Source organism: Schistocerca cancellata, chromosome 8, assembly GCF_023864275.1.
Source record: "Schistocerca cancellata isolate TAMUIC-IGC-003103 chromosome 8, iqSchCanc2.1, whole genome shotgun sequence".
In the NCBI taxonomy this organism is placed as follows: domain Eukaryota; kingdom Metazoa; phylum Arthropoda; class Insecta; order Orthoptera; family Acrididae; genus Schistocerca; species Schistocerca cancellata.
The window spans coordinates 408,080,788-408,105,006 of record NC_064633.1 but is presented as its reverse complement, the minus strand read 5'-3'; the positions used below and the strand labels follow the sequence as shown (position 1 = coordinate 408,105,006).

At 43.0% G+C, this 24,219-nt stretch overlaps 1 protein-coding gene across 1 annotated transcript in view; it reads right to left on the bottom strand.

Moving 5' to 3' along the window:
• Nucleotides 1-220: 220 nt before the first annotated feature.
• The window catches only part of LOC126095600 (odorant receptor 43a-like), a 105,173-nt gene continuing 81,174 nt past the window's right edge, over nucleotides 221-24,219 (bottom strand). Inside the window, exon 7 of the mRNA XM_049910372.1 lies at nucleotides 221-359. Within this exon, the coding sequence (XP_049766329.1) occupies nucleotides 300-359 (60 nt within the window). The 3' untranslated portion in view covers nucleotides 221-299. The remainder of the gene's footprint in view (nucleotides 360-24,219) is intronic.

Sequence of the window (24,219 nt, the reverse complement as noted above, 5' to 3'; positions counted from 1 at the left end):
TTTACGTCATCGGAACAATTACTTGTCCTCATAATGAGCAAAGGCTTCTCTTTACAGTCCTGAATGAAACAAACGTAATGGAGCAATTATTCAACTTAAGGCAATGAAAACTACAGTGAGAGGATAACTATAAATGAATTTTAGACTACGATGCTGCTTGTTTACGTTTTATTTTCATAAAATTAGTTTCATTACACTTTTTGTGGTAGACTATCTTTACTTAAACTACGGTAATATAAAGCAGTAAGAAGTTGACGTCTGTCATCCGCCAGTTCAAATATTCATTTCCATGACTGACATTACCTCTTCCTCTGGAACTGGTACAGCATATTGAACATTGTGTACGATCCATTCAGTATCTGAGAGAAAGAAGTAAAACGGGTTCCCTTTAATTACAGCATAGTGAAAGTAATATGAGAACACATTGCATGCAAAGTATCAGCAAGCTTATTTCTTATGCTCTTATACCATACAGTTAACATAAAATTGTTTCTCACTCAGTAACTAAAATTTTCTCTAGTCAAAATATAAATAACTGAGTTATAACTAATCTTTATTAATACAAAGATGTTCTCTCTAACAACATGTAACGACAAAAACTTAGACATATAAGAATACAAAAACCAAAGTAAATATCAGCAAGTGCATATATTCTTTTCTTCCTCTGAGAACGAAACATGTAAGTTACAGATAACTATCGTAGAACTGTTCTTTCCTTGTTTATAACCTCTGCAGTAGCTTCTTTAACCACAAATCAAGTGGAGGATATAACAAAACGAGTGAAAAGGTTCTACAGTGTAGACGGACAAAAAGAGTAAATCAGTTCTGCAGTGTGTAGAATGAAGATGAGTGTACAATTTGTCTGAATGACTTGCTTTTCAGAGAAATGTAATAGCAGTGCGAGACAATACGTCACAGTCTTTTGTGTTACTGGAATTGGTGGATCAACAATATAAAGTACACTCGAGAACACGCTACTTTGGAACGTTTATTGTATCCGTCATCTTTCGCTGGTCTACAAGATCCTAGAGTGGTTAGGGTGGGTTTCACTAGTATTCTTACATAGTGATCGTCGCCAAACTTTTTTGCTCAAGAGTCAATAGTGACACTGCGGGAGGCACCTTTGACGGCATATGTACCTATCTTATTATTAATTGGCAACTTACATAAATTACTATGTCATGAGCCACCAACATACTATATATACTAAGGACGTGATAAGATGGTCGCCGGCCTCTAAGTGCTGGTCGTTAAAAGTCGGACCCGTTACTAACACTTCATGTCAACTGTTCTTGTTTAATTTTGCTGCCACCCTCAGCGAGCACTAGTTGTGACGCTGTACTTGCCTGGGCCTGCCATCACTTAAACTGCTGAACCAGGCGAAAGACTTTGAAAATCCTAGACATTTTAGTCAAATCTGATTATTGTCTGTCGACTGTAAGTTCCCCAGCTGCCATTGTGTCCCACGGGGACCATGGATATGGGTATCAAACAAATTGAGCAGACTGCTTCCCGCTAACGATTTCCTCTTTTTAACACTGAATATTAGTTTTGAATATCAATACTAAATATGCATTTACTTCTTGGAATTTTGCCTCCGGAAGCGGGAACAGACTTTTGTCACAGGGGCTTTAGGACGCTCAACAGCATGATTATTAGCATGAGTACAATTAAAAGAAATAGGCAAGAGTTACAAATAAAACCATGACGAGTAAAAATATCTTAACGAATATACATGACACGAACTTGCGAAAGTCGGTGTACTGCAGTATCGAGAAGTCTACGTCATACTCAGCAAGTCACCTAATGGTGTGCAGCGGAGGGTACTTCTGGCACCAATAATTGACACCTATTGCTCAGTTACACTCCCGAATGGCACGTCGGAAAAATGACTGTCGGCAAGCTTCTGAATTCGTTCTAATTTCTCGAATTTTCTCGTCGTGGTCATTATGCGAGATGTTTGTAGTTCGGCTCGTACGGGAAAGTACTGTCTCGAAATTTCAACAGTAAACCTCTTCGTGATGTACAATGCGTCTCATGTAACGTCTACCACTTGAGTTCGCAGCGATCTCTGTAACGTTCTCGCGCCGACTAAAGGATTCTGTAAGGAAACGCGCCGCTCTTCGTTGTATCTTCCCTACATCTTCTATGAGACCTATCGGGTAAGGATCCTACATTGCTTAACAATAGTCAAGAATCTGTCGAATAAGTGTCTTAAAGACACTTCCTTCTTGGATGAGTTGCATTTCCTTAAGATTCTTCCTCTTAATGTCAGTCTGGCATCTGTCTTGCTTACTATTTGTTTTATTTGGTAATTCCACTTAAGGTCGCACTGGATAGTTACTTCTAGATATTTTAAAGCAGATAGTGTTTCCAGCAGTTTCTCATCAATAGTGTATTTGCACGAGGTCTGTCCAAAAAATCCCGGAACATTCGTAATTTCGCGCCAATGTTGTGTTGAAGCAAAATGCCGTTGGCATGCATACACACTCCTGTGTTTAACGTGTAGCTGCCGGAAATTTCATTGTTGCATGTCTGTTAATTATTGTTCAGTGCTATACTGAGTAGAACGTTGTGTCATATAGTTTGCGAATTTCGAGATGGCAGAATTAGAGGAGCAACGCACCTGCATTAAATTTTGCATGAAACTCAGGAAAACTTTTACAGACACACTCCAAATTACACAAGAAGCCTACGGTGATGAGCGCTTAAGCCGTACTTCGTGTTGCGAATGGTTCACACGGTTTAGAAATGGTCGGACGGAAGGAACAGATGACCATCGTTCAGGACGCCCTTGATCTCTGCCGACGATGCCCATGTCAGGAATGTCAGCGAAATTGTGCGTACCAATTGAAGTCCGACTGTCGGAGAGATTTCGCTTCCCACGCCCGGGTTCCCGGGTTCGATTCCCGGCGGGGTCAGGGATTTTCTCTGCCTTGTGATGGCTGGGTGTTGTATGCTGTCCTTAGGTTAGTTAGGTTTAAGTAGTTCTAAGTTCTAGGGGACTGATGACCATAGATGTTAAGCCCCATAGTGCTCAGAGCCATTTGAACCATTGTCCGAGAGATTGCAGAAGAGTGTGAAATTTCAGTTGGATCATGTCAAAAAAAATCCTGACACAATATTTTGGAATGCATCGTTTTGCCGCTCAATTCGCCCCATGGCTCATGAGTCAAGGCCGGCCGTTGTGGCCGAGCGGTTCTAGGCGCTTCAGTCCGCAACCGCGCTGCTGTTACGGACGCAGGTTCGAACCTGCCTCGGGCACGGATTTGTGTGATGTCCTTAGGTTAAGTTAGGTTTAAGTCGTTCTAAGTCTATGGGACTGATGACCTCAGATGTTAAGTCCCATAGTGCTTAGAGCCATTTGATCATGAGTCAAGACCAGAAGGACCTTCGCATCGCAATCTGTGAAGAGCTTTTCGATCGCGCAAATGAAAACGAGATGTGCCTTAAAGAAACTCGTAATTGGTGATGAGACGTGGGTCTACTGTTATGATGTTGAGACCAAGGTTCGATGTTCAAAATGGGTCGGGAAAGGGGGGGAAATGGTCTCCAAGATCAAAAAAGTTCGTCAGATCAGGTCAAATGTCAAACCCATGCTGATAGTTCTCTTTGACTTTGAAGGATTAGTTCTTCATGAATTCGTTCTACAGGTACAAACAGTTAATCAATGGTACTATCAAGGCGTGTTGCGACGTCTGCGAGAAAATGTGAGAAGGAAACGGTTCGAAATGTGCCGACCAGATTCATGGCTCTTGGATCACGATAACGCACCAGCGCATTCGTCCTTGTTGATGCGTGACTATTGCGCAAAGAAAGAAATCACTGTGCTGCCTCATCCTCCGTACTCTGCAGACATGGCCCCTGCGGCCTTTTTTTTTTAATTTTCAACGTTGAAAACCCCGTAGAAAGAACGAAGATTTGCAACGATAGACAAGATAAAAGAAAATTCGCAGATGGCACTTCGCGCGATCCAGCGAGCGACGCACCAAGACTGCTTCCGGAAATGAAAACGGCGTTGGGAGCGGAGTATCAGTTGCGGAGGGGAGTATTTCGAAGGAGACCATGCGCAATAAGTATAAGGTAAGTGTAGAAAAATTTTGTGGATAAAGTCCTGGAATTTTTTGAATAGCCCTCATAGAGTAGTGGCTTTCTTTTCCTATGTATGCGCAATATCTGTAAATCCCGTGGTGTTTCTAGCATATAGTGTGTTTATGCGTGGTTGCCTAAAGTTGCCTCCGCAGTGGGACTCTCACACCTACAAATGATTAAAACCATCCTGACATTGACAACCACCACCTAAGGAGTTCCATAAGTATCGTGTTGTTGTTTTACCTCACTTCAGTTTAGCACATCAAACGAATTCTTCCTATCGGGATGCTACTATAATGAATAACAGCTTCGATACCATACATTATTTATCCCGAAAAAAACATAAGGAGTACAAAAAATTGTATAAATTTGGAGTACGCATTGTCACACTCCATGCTAAATTTAATTTCGAGATTGGCAGAGCATACGTTTAAATTCCTTTAGACCGATGGACACAAAGTTAACAGGTAGGTGCTGATTAGAGGTGACAAACAGAAGACCTTCACCCTGACTATCGCATTGAGAAAAATCTCAGTAGACAAGCAAATGGAACTCAACATACTTATTGTGAGTGTTTCCCTGTCTGCCAAACCAAAGTGCACATATCACCTATTATAGTACGGACTGCAGTTACATTGCACTGATAGTCTGATCGTTGGGGCATTGGAAACTGAACAGATGTACGTGACATACCTGTAATTCTCTGCCTACACAGTGGACGCAAGATGCTGTCCACAAGCTCCTAGGGCTGAAATTACCGTAGTACGAGAGAACACGAGCCAAGATTTCTATTTGCTCAGTAGCTACGAACTGAACGCGGGGTCTCGGGTTCGATTCCCGGCCAGTTCAGGGGTTTTTACCGCCAGCGAACTGGGTGTTTGTGTTGTCCTCATCATTTCATCATAACTGAGAAAAATTGCTAGGCTGGGAAGTGTAAAGATTGGGAATTTGTACTGGCGCTGATAACCATGCTGTTGAGCGCCACATAAACCAAAATCGTCATTATCATCATCGTCGTCACGAACTGAAATTCGACTAGCATTCTTCCGAAAAGCAGCACTTTCATGTGTGTCAATCTCTACAGAGAGCTAAAGAAGTGTTACTCGAGTGATAACAATAAGAACTCTATCCACAGAGAAACAACTGTCACGTGCTGGTTGTGGCGAAATCGACACTTCTCAAAATGAAACCACCTGATTCTCTCGCCGGCGTAGTGTCTAGGTCGAAGCCCAGATGGAATTGCCTTCGATCGATCTCCATAGGGAAGTGTGTCCCCATGCCATAAGCCTGCTGACACCCCCCCCCCCCTCCCTCCAGCCACGCGGCGTTCACGTTTGCGCTCAGGCGACGAATCCCAGCAGCCGTTACAAAAAAATTACCTTCCATTACATCGATCATGTATCTGCCAATCACCCGAAAAATTGAAAAAGAAAACAGTCAAGAGCGCAGGATCATTTATTAAAACGACCCGTTTCGGCAAGTTTCAAAGGCCATACTCAGATTATCAGCCCTTTAAATATACGTGAGTGTTTGTTAATTAGGGCCGTCAGCCTTTACGTAACCCATACAAAGATCAGAAATACTACAGCTTGACATTTGGCTGGAGCTATATATAACTTGGGCCAAGGATCAGAAACGCTATAGTGTGATGTTTATCCATTTGGTTGGAGTTGGCGTCGTGGTGAACAGCTCTGTGTGATGACAATGGCAACTGCTACTAGTGGCTGCCTGCCAGGAGTTAAGTACAGTATGAAAAGGTACGAATTTGTTGCATTACATCACCTGCAATCAATGGGAATTTAACTTACGTAAATTACATTATAATTTGCGAATAAAAAGGAAAAAAGGAAATAAAAGAGGTCAATTGTACGTACAGATTCTACAAATGTAGCTGTTCATACAAATAATACAAGTCTTCAATAATCTTGCTATAAGTTTATCAAAGACTTTAAAATAGAAACGCCAATAGAAACAGTCGTAGGATCGTTGAGTGCCAGTTGGTGACCCTTCTTGGTACTTCTAGCGACACTGATTCCATGGAAATATGGTAGGATGGCTACTGGTAGTCAAAGAGACGCTGTAATATGCCGTTTCCATGGAGATGCTGCATGTCGGCCACAGGCGACCTGATGTACGGGGGACACTGTTACCATGGAGGCGTCGTTCAGGTGGCCGTTAATGGCTAAAGATGTGTTTATCGGACGTTGTTCCTAGGAAGATGATGCAGTTGCGATAGCCGTTGGCCGCCGTAAATGCATCTAGAAAACGACGTGAGAGCTACGATGAATGCACCCTACATCGAAGTAAATACCAATGCAGGTGTAAGTTGAAGTTATGCCATGCTGCTTGAAGTTATCAGCACTAGAATGCTCGAAAGAACATTGAAGTCGTAATTGGGTGGGAGAAAAATAGGAATGCCAAATAAGTTACAATATGAAAGAAATTATGTAAAGCATGATGTCCTTTTTTAAGTTTAAGCTTAATAAAAAGAATAAAAAATATGAATTCTTAATGGTGGCAAATTTATAACAAGTATATTGGAATTATAGGATGAGTCAAGTGATAAAAAATATTAAAATATTTGGTTCTTTCTAAAAATCCTTAATAACAAACATATAGATAACAGTCGAAAAAATGAAGAGCGAAGAAGCAGTAGCCTTTCCTATATTATATCTTCAAAAAGTCGAAAAAGGCTATTTCATGAAAATTTCACGAAAATTTCTAGCTCTTGCAATGTGTTCAACAATGTTCCTTTAGGAATAGTATCCAAACTCCAAGGCTATGGGTAATATTGCCTTCTACCAAATGGGTAAACACCACATTATAGTATTTCTGATCCTTTGTACACATTATGTAAAGCTCCAGCGAAATATCATGTCACAATGAGATTTTCACTCTGCAGCGGAGTGTGCGCTGATATGAAACTTCCTGGCAGATTAAAACTGTGTGCCCGACCGAGACTCGAACTCGGGACCTTTGCCTTTCGCGGGCAAGGTTCGCAGGAGAGCTTCTGTAAAGTTTGGAAGGTAGGAGACGAGATACTGGCAGAAGTAAAGCTGTGAGTACCGGGCGTGAGTCGTGCTTCGGTAGCTCAGATGGTAGAGCACATGCCCGCGAAAGGCAAAGGTCCCGAGTTCGAGTCTCGATCACGCACACAGTTTTGATCTGCCAGGAAGTTTCATCATGTCACAATATTTCTGATCCTCGTATATGTTATGTAAAGGCTGACCTACCTAATTAACAAGCATACTGTGGTCATAATCTGAAAATGACCATTTAAATGTGTCGAAACTGGTCATTCTAATAAATGATTCCGCAGTTTTGACCGTCTTTTCTAACTGATCACTAAGAACAAATCGTTGCTCCCTCCTTCCCATTTTGGTTAAAATTATGAATGCTTTACCTTGACAGGTTTTTGCATATTTTAAAATACTGAGAACCAAAAATAAGAAATTAAATTTCAAAATTAGCTTCATCAAGTGATGTTTAGCATCAGATCAAACATGAAATGCTGAAAATTAATACTAATTCTCATGTTTCCTTCTTTGAACAATGGAAAAGCAGCATCCTATGGATGAAATATAAAATTAGGGATGTCTATAAAAAGAAGGATGATTTGGACCTCAGAATGTACATCCCTCACTCAGTAATCAAATGTCCCTATTATTATTTCTATACTGAATAACGAAATTTATGGAAAAATAAATTATATATGAGAGTGCATTAGTGAGAATTACAGCAAAATTAATCTTATTAATCAGTAAGTAGAGGTTCCCTTTGACCAACCTCCACAAACCAATTTTATCCATGAGCATTGAATGTAACAGATATCCAATTTTCTTCTTGCAAAATGACATTACTCACGAAGGAGCTAAGTATAATTTAACTTCCACATTAGATCACTCAACCATAAAATGCATTATTGCTTATGTTAAAATTACCCCTAAATGCGAAAAATTAAAGAAACAAGCCACATATAAAACTGCTATTAAAACCAAATAAATAATAGAGAAAAAGAAGCTGAAAAACAAAAATGAAAATCTTCAAGAAGTAGAATTAATGAAAGTATTAATGAGAAACTGGAATCACATCACTCCAGAATTACAAAAGTGGATAATGGTAGTACTCTGGCTATAATTAAAGAAGGAGAATACATCTCCAAGACAATTAGTTGTCTTCACTGAGAATATCCTAACACAAGTATTTAAAGAACAAACCATTAAGTTTCAGTCCACAATAAGAAAATTAATTTATGACAATATTTTTTTATTTTTACCAGAAGATAAACAACAATTAAAATGTGTGAACCTACAATTGCTTAGACATAGTTCACAAATTAAATTACACAAGACTGAACAGCCAATATGCCCCTTAGTTAATAACAGTAACTGCCCTCCATATATTCTAAAAAAAATGAAATTTTAATAGAATTTTACATCTTTGGAAATAGCTCAAATATCAAAAATATTTATGTTTTAACAACAAAAATGACCTCTAACTGTCCCACCTAAATTTTCTTCACTAGACATCAAGAACTTATACGCAAATATTCCAATAGCCAAAACTATTGGTATTATTAAAAACAATTTGCTAAAACACAGTATTATGAACTGTGAAGAAACAATGGAATTCATTAAACTCATTCAGGCTACATTAATCTTGAACAGTTTTTCTTTCGACTACAGGGCTTATAGATAGAATAATAACCTAGCAATGGAAAATTACCTCAACAGCACTATTGCCAATATTTTTGTCAGTCATTTAGAAAACACTTTTCTTGGAGAAAACCTGCAAATTTTCAGAATAATTGTGTGCTACAAATGATACATAGATGGCATACTTTTATTATAGAATGGATCAAGAGAAGAGTTAAATAATTTAACCACTGTTTTGAATGATGCATTCCCAGATAAAGCTTTCACACTCAAATATGAAAATCAAGGAACCATAAATTTTCAGGAACTGACCATGTCTAACAATCATCATAAACATTTTCTTTCTATTTTTAGGATACCAACAGTGACTGATGCCATTATTAATGCGTTCTTTCCGCCTATTAAAATACAAAAAGATTTGTTCTAACAATGTCAACAGGATGTTAAAATTAATACCTGATTAACAACAAAAGGAAGTAGAGATTCTGGAGCAAACTGATGTTGCTAATGAGTATGTTTAAAAAAAAAAATTACCGGTCTGTGTGGCCGAGCGATTCTAGGCGCTTCAGTCTGGAACCGCGCAACAGCTACGGTCGCAGGTTCGAATCCTTCCTCGGGTTTGGAAGTGTGTGATGTCCTTAGGTTATTTAGGTTTAAGTAGTTCTAAATTCTAGGGGACTGATGACCTCAGATGCTAAGTCCCATAGTGCTCAGAGCCATTTGAACCATTTTTGAAGGCCTTAAAAATTATAGATGTTCTACAACAAAAAGTCCAACCAAAAAACCTTAAATTACGGGCAAAACAAATATTTTCCAAATTGATTTATGTGGTAACAGTATCCAGTAAATTTAATAGTCTTTTTAAAAATACCTCCATTGCCTTTTAACCCGCAAACACCCTCCTAAATAAATTAAAGAATTCGACTGGAATTGCTATTGACCATTATTCTTGCTCGAGGGTATATAAATTGACATGTAGAGATTGAGAATAGTTATATACTGGACAAATAGACGTAACTTTAAAACACATTTTAAGGAACTTATGATGGGAACCTCACAGAACAAGACGATCTTCGGATAACACCTCACAAATGAAAAACATGTGGGAGGCGATATTACCGATAGTCTTGGATTTTTGCATACTGTACCCCATAGGGAACTTCATGCTTTACATAATTTCTTTCATACTGTAACTTATTTGGCATTAACTGTTTTCTATTTTTCTCCCACCCAGTTATGACTTCAATGTTCTTAAGAGCATTCTAGTGCTGATAACTTCAAGCAACGTATGCTATAACATCAACTTACACCTGCAGTGGTATTTACGTCGATACAAGGCGGATTCATCGCAGTTGCCACAACGTTTTCTAGTTGCATCCACAGTGGCCAACGGCTATTGCAACTGCATGATCTCTCTAGGAAAAGCGTTCGATAAACACATCTGTAACCATTAACGGCCGCCTGAATGATGTCTGCATGGTAACATCATCCTCCATACATCTGGTCACATGAGGCTGTTATGAAGCGTCTCCACGGAAATGGCACCTTGCTGCTTATCTTTGTCCACCAATAGCCATCCTATCGGTATTTCTATGGAAACGGCGTCTCAGAAGTGCTAAGAAGGGTCACCAGGTGGAATTCAACGATCTTACAGTTGGTCCTATTGGTGTTTTTATTTTAAAGTCTTTCATAAATTTGTAGCAAGATTAGTAAAAACTTGTATTATTTGTTTGAACTGTCACATTTGCACAGTGCTAGTTGCCCAGCTAGCCTATTTTTTTACAGTTCATTCAAAAGTTAAGTTATTTACGTAAGTTAAATTCCCATCGGCTGCAGGTGACGTACTGCAGCAAATGCGCACGTTTTGGTACTGTATTTAACGCCTAGCAGGCAGGCACTAGTAGAATTACCATAGTGACCACACAGAGCTATTCCCCACGCCACCAGCTCCAGCCAAACGGGTAAACACCACTTTATTGTGTTTCTGATCCTTGGTACACGTTATGTATAGCTGCAGCCAAATATCACGCTTCAGTATTTCTGATCTGTATGTATGTTACGTATAGGCTGACTTCCCTAGTTAACCAGCTCTATCATATCTTTACAGAGCTCATAATCTTAAGATGACCCTTGAAATGTGCATAACTGGTCATTTAAATAAATTATTCTGCAATGTTGGGTTAGGTTAGGTTAGCTTAGGTTAGATTAGGTACCATAGCCGTGCGGGGTAGCTGCGCAGTGTGAGGCGCCTTGCCACGGTTCGCGCGGCTGCCCCCCGTCGGATGTTCGAGTCCTACCTCGGGCATTGGGTGTGTGCATTATCCTTAGCGTAAATTAAAGTTAGATTAAGTAGTGTGTAAGCCTAGGGACCGATGACCTCAGCAGTTTGGTCTCATAGGAACTTACCACCGCCACCTGAAGCTCATATTCATTTCAGAAGATTTGCTGGAAGTTTCCATTGCCCCACTTACATCCTTAGCGCACCGCCAATCAAAAACGCGTCTCTACTTGTTGGTGGGAAGTGTGCCCCGGCACTTCTGTGAGAAGATTCCTTGGTGGCTAGCTCGTGACCATAGTGTGTGAGCTCGCACTTTCCTTCGCACTAAAAAGGATGTCTTTTTGCCTTGTTCTGCCCTCGAGGCTTTTTTTCCACATACACATACCGAATTTTTTTTCTGCCCACCGGAGTGCTTCCTCCCACCTGCACTGTCCATTCTATGGGGGATCTGTGGTCTCTGGCTTTGTAAATCGCCACCTCCTCGCTCTGTTCTCTCACAGGGGAGTTTGTGATCGCCCCTGCAGAACACGACAACGCTTTTCCCAACCCGTCTAGCCAATAGCGGTTTCTGAGGATAGCCCACTTCGTCGTTTCTGTCAGCACTCAGGTATAACTCCCAGACACGGAATACTACAGAAATTGTTAGTGCATAGCGCTAGCCAGTAATAGCCAGTGACATGTTTAATACTCTAATTCTGCATCGTAAATATAAACCGAAAAGAATTAAAAAAACATTAAATTTGCTGCCTTACATATCTTACATTTATTTACGTCCAGGTTAACAGCCAGAGCCTGCCCCATCCATCAATCCTCTGCTGGTTATTCTGCAAATCTAATATTGTCTCCTGGCGTTGCTGCTATCTTATAGGGAACCGCATCATCTGCAAATAGCTTTAAAGAGCAACCGGCGCTTTCTACTGTATCATTTATATACAATGTAAACAGTAAGGTCCTGTCACATTTCTTTGAGGTATTCCGAAAATTACATCTGCCAATTTTATTCCTTTAAGAGCGATATGTTGAGTTCTATCCACAAGGAAGTCTTGAATACAGTTGCAAATCAGGTCTGATAGTCGACGAGCTAATATTTTTTTCACGTAACGTTAGTATACGATGATATCAATGCCTTCCTGAAGGGACACAGGATCAAACTGAGCACCGTTGTCTACAGCGCTACTGAGCTCATGGAGGGACATAATGAGCTCAGTTTCGCAGTATCTCTGTTTGCGGAAGCTATGTTGATTTTTAGAGAGGAGATTCTGCAACACATTGATGTCAACGATATAGGTCTGTAGCTGTGCTCATGTGATCTACAGCCTTTCTTGGAAACGGAAATGACCTGGGCTTTTGTCCAGTCGTTATGTACCCTTCGTTGCCCCAGCGATCTAAAACAAACTGCTGGTAGAAGGGGAGAAAGTTCTTTCGCGTAATCTATGTAGAATCTTACAGCTACCTCACCTGATCCTAATGCCTTTCCACTACTAAGCGATTGTAATCACTTTTCTACACCACGATCGTCTATCTCAATATCTGCCATTTCGACGTTCGTTCAGTGATTGAAAAGAGGAACTCTCCAGAATGAGATTTTCGCTCTGCAGCGGAGTGTGCACTGATATGAAACTTCCTGCCAGATTAAAACTGTGTGCCCGACCGAGACTCGAACTCGGGACCTTTGCCTTTCGCAGGCAAGTGATCTACGATCTGAGCTACCGAAGCACGACTCACGCCCGGTGCTCACAGCTTTACTTCTGCCAGTATCTCGTCTCCTACCTTCCAAACTTTACAGAAGTTCTCCTGCTAACCCTGCAGAACTAGCACTCCTGAAAGAAAGGATACTGCGGAGACATGGCTTAGCCACAGCCTGGGGGATGTTTCCAGAATGAGATTTTCACTCTGCAGCGGAGTGTGCACTGATATGAAACTTCCTGGCAGATTACAACTGTGTGCCCGACTGAGACCCGAACTCGGGACCTTTGCCTTTCGCGGGCAGGTGCTCTACCATCTGAGCTACCGAAGCACGGCTCACGCCCGGTGCTCACAGCTTTACTTCTGCGTATCTCGTCTCCTACCTTCTAAACTTTACAGAAGCTCTCCTGCTAACCCTGCAGAACTAGCACTCCTGAAAGAAAGATTTCTGCGGAGACATGGCTTAGCCACAGCCCGGGAGAAGTTTCCAGAATGAGATTTTCACTCTGCAGCGGAGTGTGCTTAGGAGACGAGATACTGGCAGAAGTAAAGCTGTGAGCACTGGGCGTGAGTCGTGCTTCGGTAGCTGAGATGGGAGTTCGCCGTCGGCCGGCGTGGAGGTAGGACGTAGTGTGGTGTGCGCTGCGCCGTCTGTGCTTCCGCGTGGTAAGTCTCGCGCTTGCTGCAGCTTAAAGCTCTGTTTATCGAACACTTCGAGAAGTAATGAGTACTATGCAGTGATGGCTCAGCCAAGTCGAAAAGATACGTTGAAACTTACCTTTGATTCTCGATATGCCAGACCTAAGTCGTTTGAAGTAGAGAATTGGTTAGAAGAGGATGTGAAGCTCTCCTTTAATGATATAATCGGGATTCACCTGTCGATTGTAGCTTGTGTCGTTTTTGTTAAACTGCGTAGTTCAGAGTTGTGCGAGAAAATAGTTGAGTCTTCCGGAGGTGTCATGAGATTTAAGCACTCAGATGGAAACGTTGGTGAAGTCACCGTTGCACATGCTGGTTTTGGCATTCGCACAGTTCGAATCTTCGAGTTGCCTTTTGAGATTACAACAGACCAAATTAATGCCGTAATTTCACCCTACGGTAAAGTGCTCAGCAACTTTGCCGAGAAATGGTCAAGCGCGCATAAATTCCCAGTACTAAATGGAGTACGGCAGCTTCGACTAGAGTTACAAAAGCACATCCCATCGTACGTCAGTGGCTGCGGATATAGAGGGATTGTAATTTATGAAGACCAACCGCGAACCTGTGCCGCCTGTAACAAGCCTGGGCACGTTCGCGCAGAATGATACAGCGGCGCGCTGCACAGCTGCCGGCCGGCGAGGCCGCCAGGCCACCTGCTATGACAACACTGCCTGGAACCTACGCCGCCGTGGCACGCGAACGACCGACTGCCTCCTCAGCCCTGAATCGTGTGCAAATACAAATTCTCCAGACACTGAAATTCCGATGGACGTCTGTGCCTTCATAGCTGACGACCTACAAGAGTCCCACCACCCTACGAAAACAGTTGAAATTCCACCGAAACAGGCACCTGCAACTGTTAAGGCAGCAGATCCGCCGGAAGTTGAAGACCGGCACACCTTGGGGGAAAGCGAAACTAACTTGGCTACTGAAGAAAGTCCATCGAGAGGCAATTCTTCAAAAAAAAATAATAAATAAATAAATAAATAAGAAACGCCGGCTGGCGCGCAAAGGCGCAGAGGAGACAGCTCCTACACTCCGACAAAAAGCAAAGGAAATAGGTAGTAGCTTAAGCCAACAGATGGCTGGCAACAGGAAAGCGACACCAGTTTCTGAGGAGCGTTCCCCTTCTGTGCTGGAAAAACGGGACGTCCAAGGAAAGCTAACAAAGAAAGCAAGCACCCACCCTCAAGAAGCGAATCACTCTCCTGAAGATTCACTCGTCCCACCCCCGACGACAACGTCAACCAGCTGGGCAGACGAAAGCGATCATAACAATGCGGATGAAGAAATGACAGAAGTTTCAGAAACTAAAACAGACTGTACTACAGCCCCAAAGGTGACTTATTTCTTCAACGAAGACGTCTCCGTGAACGAACTTTCTAAAGAACAAGGACACACCACTGAAACATTTGCTACCGGTGAATATTATTAAAATGCGTTTTAAAGCGGACGCTTGCGAGACAAAACGGAAGAATGTTGTTTAAAGTTTGACCAAGTAGAACGAACAATGTCTGACATACAAGCCTACAAGATCGCTACAGTAAACCTTAATAGGATTAATAGTTCCTTTAAATTACAGAACTTAAAAGATTTTATATATGCTTCTGACAGTGACATTATCCTTTTACAAGAAGTGACAGACATTGAGCTCGGTAACGTACCTGGCTTCAACGCCATAATAAACCCAGGGCATGGAACGGAAATGGGCACAGCTCTGCTCGCAAAGGAGGGCATAGTAGTCCAAGATGTGGTAACACTTCTAAACAGTAAAGGCATAGCGGCCACAATAAACAAAATACGAGTCATTAACGTCTATGCCCCTTCAGGATCCAGCAACAGGCACCGCAGAGCGGAGTTCTTTAAAGAAGTTGTACCACTATTTGGAACTCGATATGAACACCTTATCCTGGGAAGGGATTTTAACTGTGTTTTGCATGCCAAAGACCAAACTCCCAATTTCAACAAGTGTACTGAACTGGAACGTATAGTTAATGACCTAAGACTAATAGACTCATGGGAGCATATGCACGGTGCCGCCCCTGGCTTCACCCACACCACAAGTCACTCGGCGCGCCGTCTAGACAGGATATATGTAACGCACAATTTGAAACACCACATTTTGCACTCTGAAATATAGCCTACCGTTTTCTCGGATCATGCTGCGTACATATGCACAATCAGTCTGACAAAACAAGGCACCTACCGAGGTAGAGGCACATGGAAGCTCAACGTGTCACATCTGGAAGACCAAGCTTGTCAGGAGGCATTTTACAAGTTATCGAGAGAGTGTGAAAGCAAAATTAGCTCGTACAACTCTGGCACTGACTGGTGGCTGAAACATGCCAAACCTAAAATACGGAGGTTTTTCATAAATTACTCAAAAGACAAAAACTTTTGGGACAAATCAACTATAGAATTCTACTTTCAGTGTCTAAGGGATTTGTACAAGTCCGATGTAACTGTTGTGGACAACTACGAAAGAATTAACAAAATTAAAGCAAAAATTTTGGCTTTCGGCGTAAACAACTGGAAGGCTACCAAATACGGTCGCGTGCCCAGAATGTAGCTCAGCACGAGGTAACTTCCATTTATCATGTCACTCGTGAAAGCAAAAGGGCGTCTCGCAAGATATTCTCTGAAATAACAACTGATGATGAAAGGAAGCTGACGAAGCAAAAAGAGATTAAAGAGGCAATCGTACAGCATTTTGAATCCTTAATGTCTAGTCAACCAGTTGACGAACAGCTTCAAGACGAGTTAATGATCAACCTCCAGGGCAAAGTATGCCACGCGGAAGCACAAACTCTCATCTCGGAAGTGACTGAAGAAGATGTCGACGAAGCTATATACGGAAGCATGAAAAATAAGGCTCCAGGGGCAGACGGAATTCCGGCAGAATTTTATCGCAAATTTAGTGACCTCGTAAAACCCAAGTTAACTCTCATCTGCAACGAACTACTAAACCCTGAAAATGACATCCCGAAAGAATTTCGTGAGGGACTCGTAGTGTTAGTGCCAAAAACCACGAACACGAAAACTGTAAGCGCTCTGAGGACAATTACGCTTTTAAACAGCGATTATAAAATCTTTGGCCGCATCCTCGCTCGCAGGCTGAAAACCACAATGACCAGCGTCACTGGCCCTTATCAAACAAGTGTGGGCAAAGATAGGAGGATTCTCCAGACCCTTTGTGATTACAGGGACCTAATCTCAACGGCCGACGTCTGCAAAATAAAATGTGCACTCATCTCACTCGACTTTGATAAAGCATTCGACAGGGTAAATCATCGTTTTCTCCTTCGGACCATGGGCGCAATGGGCTTCCCTCCGAGTTTCATGACCTCGATGTTGAGCGCCCATAAACCCCAACACACACACACACCGAGTTTCATTGCAGTAGTACGAAATAAATTAACAAACAACTCAGCCAGATTTGTCATCAATGGGCACGTTAGCCGCCCGATTGACGTCACCAGCTCCATTAGGCAAGGGTGTCCAATGTCAATGCCACTCTTCGCCATCGCCATCGAACCCCTGCTTGCCTCCCTTATGAAACATCTACAAGGGCTACAAATACATGGAGAAAAGATCGTGTGAAAGGCGTACGCTGATGATGTTGGCCTCCTAGTCGTGAATGGCACTAAAGTAGAGAGCGCACTACAAATAGTAACAAAATATGAACAGGCATCTGGTGCAAAACTTAATAGAACAAAGTCGGGGATTTTCAACATCGGCCGTGGAATTGGGACGCAAACGCAGGGTCTGTTACGCGAGCTTGTAACCATGAAATGTCTCGGCATAGATTTTAAAAGAAATATCAAACACACTATTGCTGCGAATTATCGAAAATTACTTAACAGCATACGCGCCTCTGTACAAGCACATAGTATTAGGAAACTCGATGAACTTCAGAAAGTAATAGTAGCAAATGTATATATCACATCCAAAGTTAATTACGTAGCACAAGTTCTGCCACACCTGCGCCTTTGTCGAAAAGTATCGCATCTGCACTAGGACATTTTGTCAGCCGCGGACATATTTTCAAAGTCAAATATGACATTCTGATGCTCCCTACGAAATGTGGTGGGTTAAATCTCACCGATATCAGCAAAAAAGCGCAAGCCTTATACCTTTCAACCACATACAAACAATGGAAAGAACTACGTAGCACCCTTGCTGCACATTTGTTAAATGAAATAGCTCCTGCTGACATCAGTGAACCTATAAATGTCCAACACATACCCAACGGACTATACCACTTGAAATACTTTTTAGTGGAATACAGTTACATACAGGCAAGAATCCCTGAAAAAGACATCATGAAAGTGAAAGAACTTTACAATAACTTTATGAAAGACAAACCCAGAAACGACGTAGAACAAAAGTATCCTTGTTATAACTGGGAAACGATATGGCAAAATATTCACTGCCGGAACCTGCCAACGTATGTCAGATCGACCTGGTACTATGCTGCAAGCCGGCCGGTGTGGCCGTGCGGTTCTAAGCGCGTCAGTTTGGAACCGCGTGACCGCTACGGTCGCAGGTTCGAATCCTGCCTCGGGCATGGATGTGTGTGATGTCCTTAGGTTAGTTAGGTTTAAGTAGTTCTAAGTTCTAGGGGACTGATGACCGCAGTAGTTAAGTCCCATAGTGCTCAGCGCCATTTGAACCAACTATGCTGTAAACAGGAAAATTACGACGAACTCTAAACTTCACTCTATTCGATTGGCCGAGTCACCGCTGTGTATATTATGTAATATACCAGATACCGAAGAGCATAGATTGTTGTGTGACAAGGTAAAAGACATATGGCTCTACATAAGACAAAAGATAGCGAGCGTCAGCAGAACTACGCCCAACGCCGTTACGCCTGCTGAATTTTTAAACCCCGACAGTATACCTTACCCTAAAACAAAACGAAACGCAATCAACTGGTTGAAAGGTCAAACGATGCATTACATCCTAACAAAAGAATCAAGCAATAGGGAGGACTTCCGGGTATACCTTACAACTGAGCACCAAAAGTTGGTGTGTACTAAAAAATACAAAGAAAACTACGCAAATTTTTTAACTAAAACAATACTGTAACCAGTAGAAATGCGTAATTTACATTATCCATCGAAGCATTTCGTATATTAGACGAATGCTTTGTGGTACAAGGTTGCACTTCACGTAGCAAGAGGGGGATATCCAACAGCAAGTAATCAGAGAAGATCGTATATATAAACCAATTAAGTCCATATGTATATATCACTTTGTTTTGAGGGAAGCATACGACACAGTGATGAAACTGGTATCTTCCTTTTATTTAGTTTCTTTCTTTCATTCCTTCTTTTCACAGGAAGACATATTTATATTATTTATGTGTAATATCAGGCAGCAGAAGCCTACTTTAATTCATTACCTTTCTGAAGAAGAGAATTTTACTTATCAGCAATAATGAGTTTGCTTCTTTCCGTTTTTCCACGCACGGAGAAAGAAAATTATAGATGCAGTTACGTTTCCATAACAATTATGTGAAAGCCTTCTCAATGGAATTTACATTTATTTTTATTCAAGCCAAGTTGCAAACAAAGGCAACAGAAGGGGCATACTAGTTTGTCGGTCAGCAGAAGCGCGTTAAAAAAAAAAATGGAAGAGCAGTTGCCCGCGAAAGGCAAAGGTCCCGAGTTCGAGTCTCAGTCGGGCACACAGTTTTAATCTGCCAGGAAGTTTCATATCAGCGCACACTCCGCTGCAGAGTGAAAATCTCATTCTGGAAACATACCCCAGGCTGTGGCTAAGCCATGTCTCCGCAGCATCCTTTCTTTCAGGAGTGCTAGTTCTGCAGGGTTAGCAGGAGAGCATCTGTAAAGTTTGGAAGGTAGGAGACGAGATACTGGCAGAAGTAAAGCTGTGAGCACCGGGCGTGAGTCGCGCTTCGGTAGCTCAGATGGTAGAGCACTTGCCTGCGAAAGGCAAAGGTCCCGAGTTCGAGTCTCGGTCGGGCACACAGTTTTAATCTGCCAGGAAGTTTCAAAGAGGAACTCTGTTATAATCTTCTGTGGTGAAACAACTTCGGAAGACCGAATTTAGTATTTCGTCCTTCTCTCCATTATATTCCGCGAATGACTAGATGATTTCAAAGCTTAATGATTTTACAAAAGCTAAAAAATTCTTAGAGTTTTTGATCAGATCGGTTGACAAAATTTTACAGTGCTTGCAAGTGACGATCGGAGGGATTGCAGTGTTAAAAATCTGCAGATACCAGTCACCGAATGCTGGCCCCTTTTTGACTGGGCCAGAGATGGGATTCTTCGTTGACGTCGGTCAGGGGCCTGAAGATCGCATAATGTAGCGCTGAAACTGGTTGCTCAAATAAGATAACAATTGGAAACTTTGACGGCTGAAAGTGTTTTTATTCGATATTTTATACAGAGCAGTGTTCTGACAACGACTCATATATGGAACGTATTGAGGGCATTGCACAGGTGCCGTCCATGGCTAGGCCGTTTCTACCATTAGGCAAGACTAGGTGGCTACCTAGGGCGGCAAAATTTTAGAGGCGGTAAAAGGCAGAAAAAATAATTTCAAATCAAACAGCGAAAAAATTGAGAAAATGAGGAGAAAAAATGAAAAAGAGGAAAAATTGAAACATCGAATAGTTTTTAGAAGCATACGGAAGAGTTACTTAATAAGTCTTTACTTATTTTGACACAAGCAAACACATTGCCTCTACCTACCTCAAAACTAAAACAGCTACTACCGAGTACAAAACATAAACAAATATTATCTTGAATCGTATATGTCGAGCCCTCGAGAGGGTTTCATGCACTGGCATGCGTTTTGCTTTTGTCTCCGCAGGACATTTTTCATGCGTCAGTTGAATTGAGGACTGTCCCCAGGAAATGAGGACGTTTTGTCACTTTAGATTAATGATTAAAAGTATAATAGGAGATTTACATTGTGGTGCCGTTGTATGTTGGTAGTGATGGAGGGGTTCGGATTTGGGGAGACCGATGGTAGGAAAAAAAGAGGGGGCGTCATTTTTCTAGTTCTCGCCGAGGGTGGCAGAAGACCTAGCAAAGGCCCTGGTCCGTGCTCAAATATAACAACACATTCTGCAGGTTTGGTTAGCATCTGCATTCATGCTCAAGAAAGCATTTCTCGCAGTGTTTCCATATTTTTGTCCAACCACTGTACCTGTATCTGTACTAAACCCGCGCTCACTTTGGTAGTATATACTTTGTGCCTTAACATGGTTGTTGTAAAAGTTTTGCGTGTTGTAATTACACGTGTCGGATAAATAAAAAAATGACCCCTATGAACTAAAACTTAGCCAAGTAATGTGCTAAAATGTGTAAACTTGTAAAACAATTGCTGAGAATAAAACACTCTGATTTTCAAATTAAAATTTTTGTAAGGCTCCGTCTTTCGGAAGAACCAGTAACTCGTTCCCCGAGGCAGGTCGGTTGCGGCGCAGCCGGGTGTCCCGCCAGCCCAGTATATGAGAGCTGAGTTGTGGCCCAACCAAGTGCAGGAGAGCACGCCACAGTCAGCACACGTCACACCACCAAATCTTGAAAAATGTCCAATCATCTTTCGTTCAAAATCATTTGTGAAGCTACGATTTTGTAGACATATTATCAAGGCAATGTCCATCTCCGTAGCCATTTCTGCCTTGCGAGTCGAGTGAGCAGGTTGTTCCTGCTTCCACCTGTATAGCAGCACCGCGTGTGTCGAACTTTCGTGTACGTAGTCTCGTGTGTGTATCAGCCGGTGTCACATCATTCTTGCCTAGCGGAATTCGTCGTTGGTGTGCTCTGGCGGCGGCGTTCTCTGCCCGCGGCATGATGTCTGTCCATCCTCCCAAGAACACTTTCGTCGGGGTACCGTTCGTTTCAGTTTTGACAAGAGTACGCGTCATGTGCAACCCGGCTCTCTAGAAGTTCACTGTTTGTTGGTTGATACGATTCGTGTTACATCTGATCGAGTAGATACTGATTATTTTGATTCTGATTTGCACGCACTTTTTGTGAAGTTTCCAGACCCCTTGCAAGTAGACCGGCGTCTTTCTCGGGTTGATTCTCAGGTGATGTTTAATCATCGTGATGGTTCCGTTAATCCTGTTCTCCTTGCAAATGCGGCGATCGAGTATATTCCGATTAGAGTTTACAATCTTCCACCCGGAGTGAACGATTCTTTTCTTATGTTTCCTTATGGAGTCGTTCGGTATATTAAGGGGGAAAGCTGGTCTGTTAAACATTGCTTGCTATATTGCTGTGGTATACGAACCGCAGAAATGTATGTTCAAAAGAATATACTTTCACACCTGAATGTTTGTGGTCACCGGAATCATCTAACATAAGGAGGGCAAGAAGGAACCTGTTGCTATGCAATGAAAGTGGCCATTTCTTATCCACTGTCCCCGCCGTATTGAGGTTTTAAAGTCGTCCGTTGCCATTAGCTGAATTAGTGTCTTCGCAGTCTGCTGTCAGTATTTGCCAGCTTTAGAGGACGTTGGCCATCACTCCGCACGACTTTCAGCCGCTACCGGCAGGTCCAGATGCGGCACCTGTTGCCGTTAATGCGCCGGCATCGGTAGCACAACTTAAACACCGGCGGACTCAGAATAGTGAAGATTTTGAACTCACCCCCCGCTCCCCCTCCCGTTCCTTCCCCTCCCCGCCCCAATACCGCCTCTCCGAGAAGGTGGTGGTGGTGGATGGTGCTTCATTCAGTGGTGATGCTATGATTACCGTCGATGACTACCGTTCTTATTTCGCCAGGGTTGGCAAGGTTGGTTCTGTTGATGTTGAAATGAATGTTGCACGTGCGTCCTCTCATCCATTCTACAAACGTCTGTTCCGGAGGGATCCGATGATTTACCGGAAACATCGTCTGGTGTCCCGCCATTCCATTGTTCTAGTGAAATGCCATCTCTTCCTCAATCTTATGCGACAGAAGGACAGGTTACTACGGATTCTCTTCCGGGCAGTCAGATGATGCAGACAGCTTCAGACGCTGCATCGCTAGTCTCTTCTTTACCTGATGATGACTTTCATCGCTCCCGGTGGTATTTCTCGCTTTCCGTTGCGTGGAGTGGGGACTCCTCCCTCCCCACAGTGGTCTTTGATGAGCCGCTACCCTTCCGCGTCAAGAAGTTATGTTGTCACTGAGTGGTGTGAAATGTTTTCAACCTGAGCGTGCAGCGTCGCGACGAAAAAGACAAAGCATGGAATCTGCACCTTCCTGTCGAGAGGATTCAGATCCTGTACCTTCATCCGCGCCTTCTGCCGGTGCTGGGGAGAGTGGGACGTGATGTGTACATTTTTTTCTAGTTCTGCTTTCATGCCTTACTTGTGTTAATTAACGTAGATGTATAGGTTTCTTACCTTAAATGTTAACAGGATAAGCTCTCCACTATGGCATGCTGCGTTACGACGGTTTATTTATGATTCCCAAGCTGATGTGTTTTTGCAAGAAGTATTATTTGATGCGTTTTTTCCTGGGTATTCTATGTTTTTTAACACTGCGCGAGAAAATTCTACTGGCATGGCCGTGCTTTACATGGATGGCTTTCCGTCGACAGACTTTGATACACATGACGACGGTCAGGGTATGGGGTATCGTTTCTATGATGCCTTAATTTTTCTTTATGCTACATCTGGATCTGGTCGTACATATGACCTCTCGAGCTTTTATAAGAAAGAAGTCATTTATTTACTTCGTCAAAATCCGCCAAAGATTTTGACGAGGGCAGATTTCAACTGCATCTTACGTCGTGTGGTTCGGACTCCCAACTACACTCCTGGAAATTGAAATAAGAACACCGTGAATTCATTGTCCCAGTAAGGGGAAACTTTATTGACACATTCCTGGGGTCAGATACATCACATGATCACACTGACAGAACCACAGGCACATAGACACAGGCAACAGAGCATGCACAATGTCGGCACTAGTACAGTGTATATCCACCTTTCGCAGCAATGCAGGCTGCTATTCTCCCATGGAGACGATCGTAGAGATGCTGGATGTAGTCCTGTGGAACGGCTAGCCATGCCATTTCCACCTGGCGCCTCAGTTGGACCAGCGTTCGTGCTGGACGTGCAGACCGCGTGAGACGACGCTTCATCCAGTCCCAAACATGCTCAATGGGGGACAGATCCGGAGATCTTGCTGGCCAGGGTAGTTGACTTACACCTTCTAGAGCACGTTGGGTGACACGGGATACATGCGGACGTGCATTGTCCTGTTGGAACAGCAAGTTCCCTTGCCGGTCTAGGAATGGTAGAACGATGGGTTCGATGACGGTTTGGATGTACCGTGCACTATTCAGTGTCCCCTCGACGATCACCAGTGGTGTACGGCCAGTGTAGGAGATCGCTCCCCACACCATGATGCCGGGTGTTGACCCTGTCTGCCTCGGTCGTATGCAGTCCTGATTGTGGCGCTCACCTGCACGGCGCCAAACACGCATACGACCATCATTGGCACCAAGGCAGAAGCGACTCTCATCGCTGAAGACGACACGTCTCCATTCGTCCCTCCATTCACGCCTGTCGCGACACCACTGGAGGCGGGCTGCACGATGTTGGGGCGTGAGCGGAAGACGGCCTAACGGTGTGCGGGACCGTAGCCCAGCTACATGGAGACGGTTGCGAATGGTCCTCGCCGATACCCCAGGAGCAACAGTGTCCCTAATTTGCTGGGAAGTGGCGGTGCGGTCCCCTACGGCACTGCGTAGGATCCTACGGTCTTGGCGTGCATCCGTGCGTCGCTGCGGTCCGGTCCCAGGTCGACGGGGACGTGCACCTTCCGCCG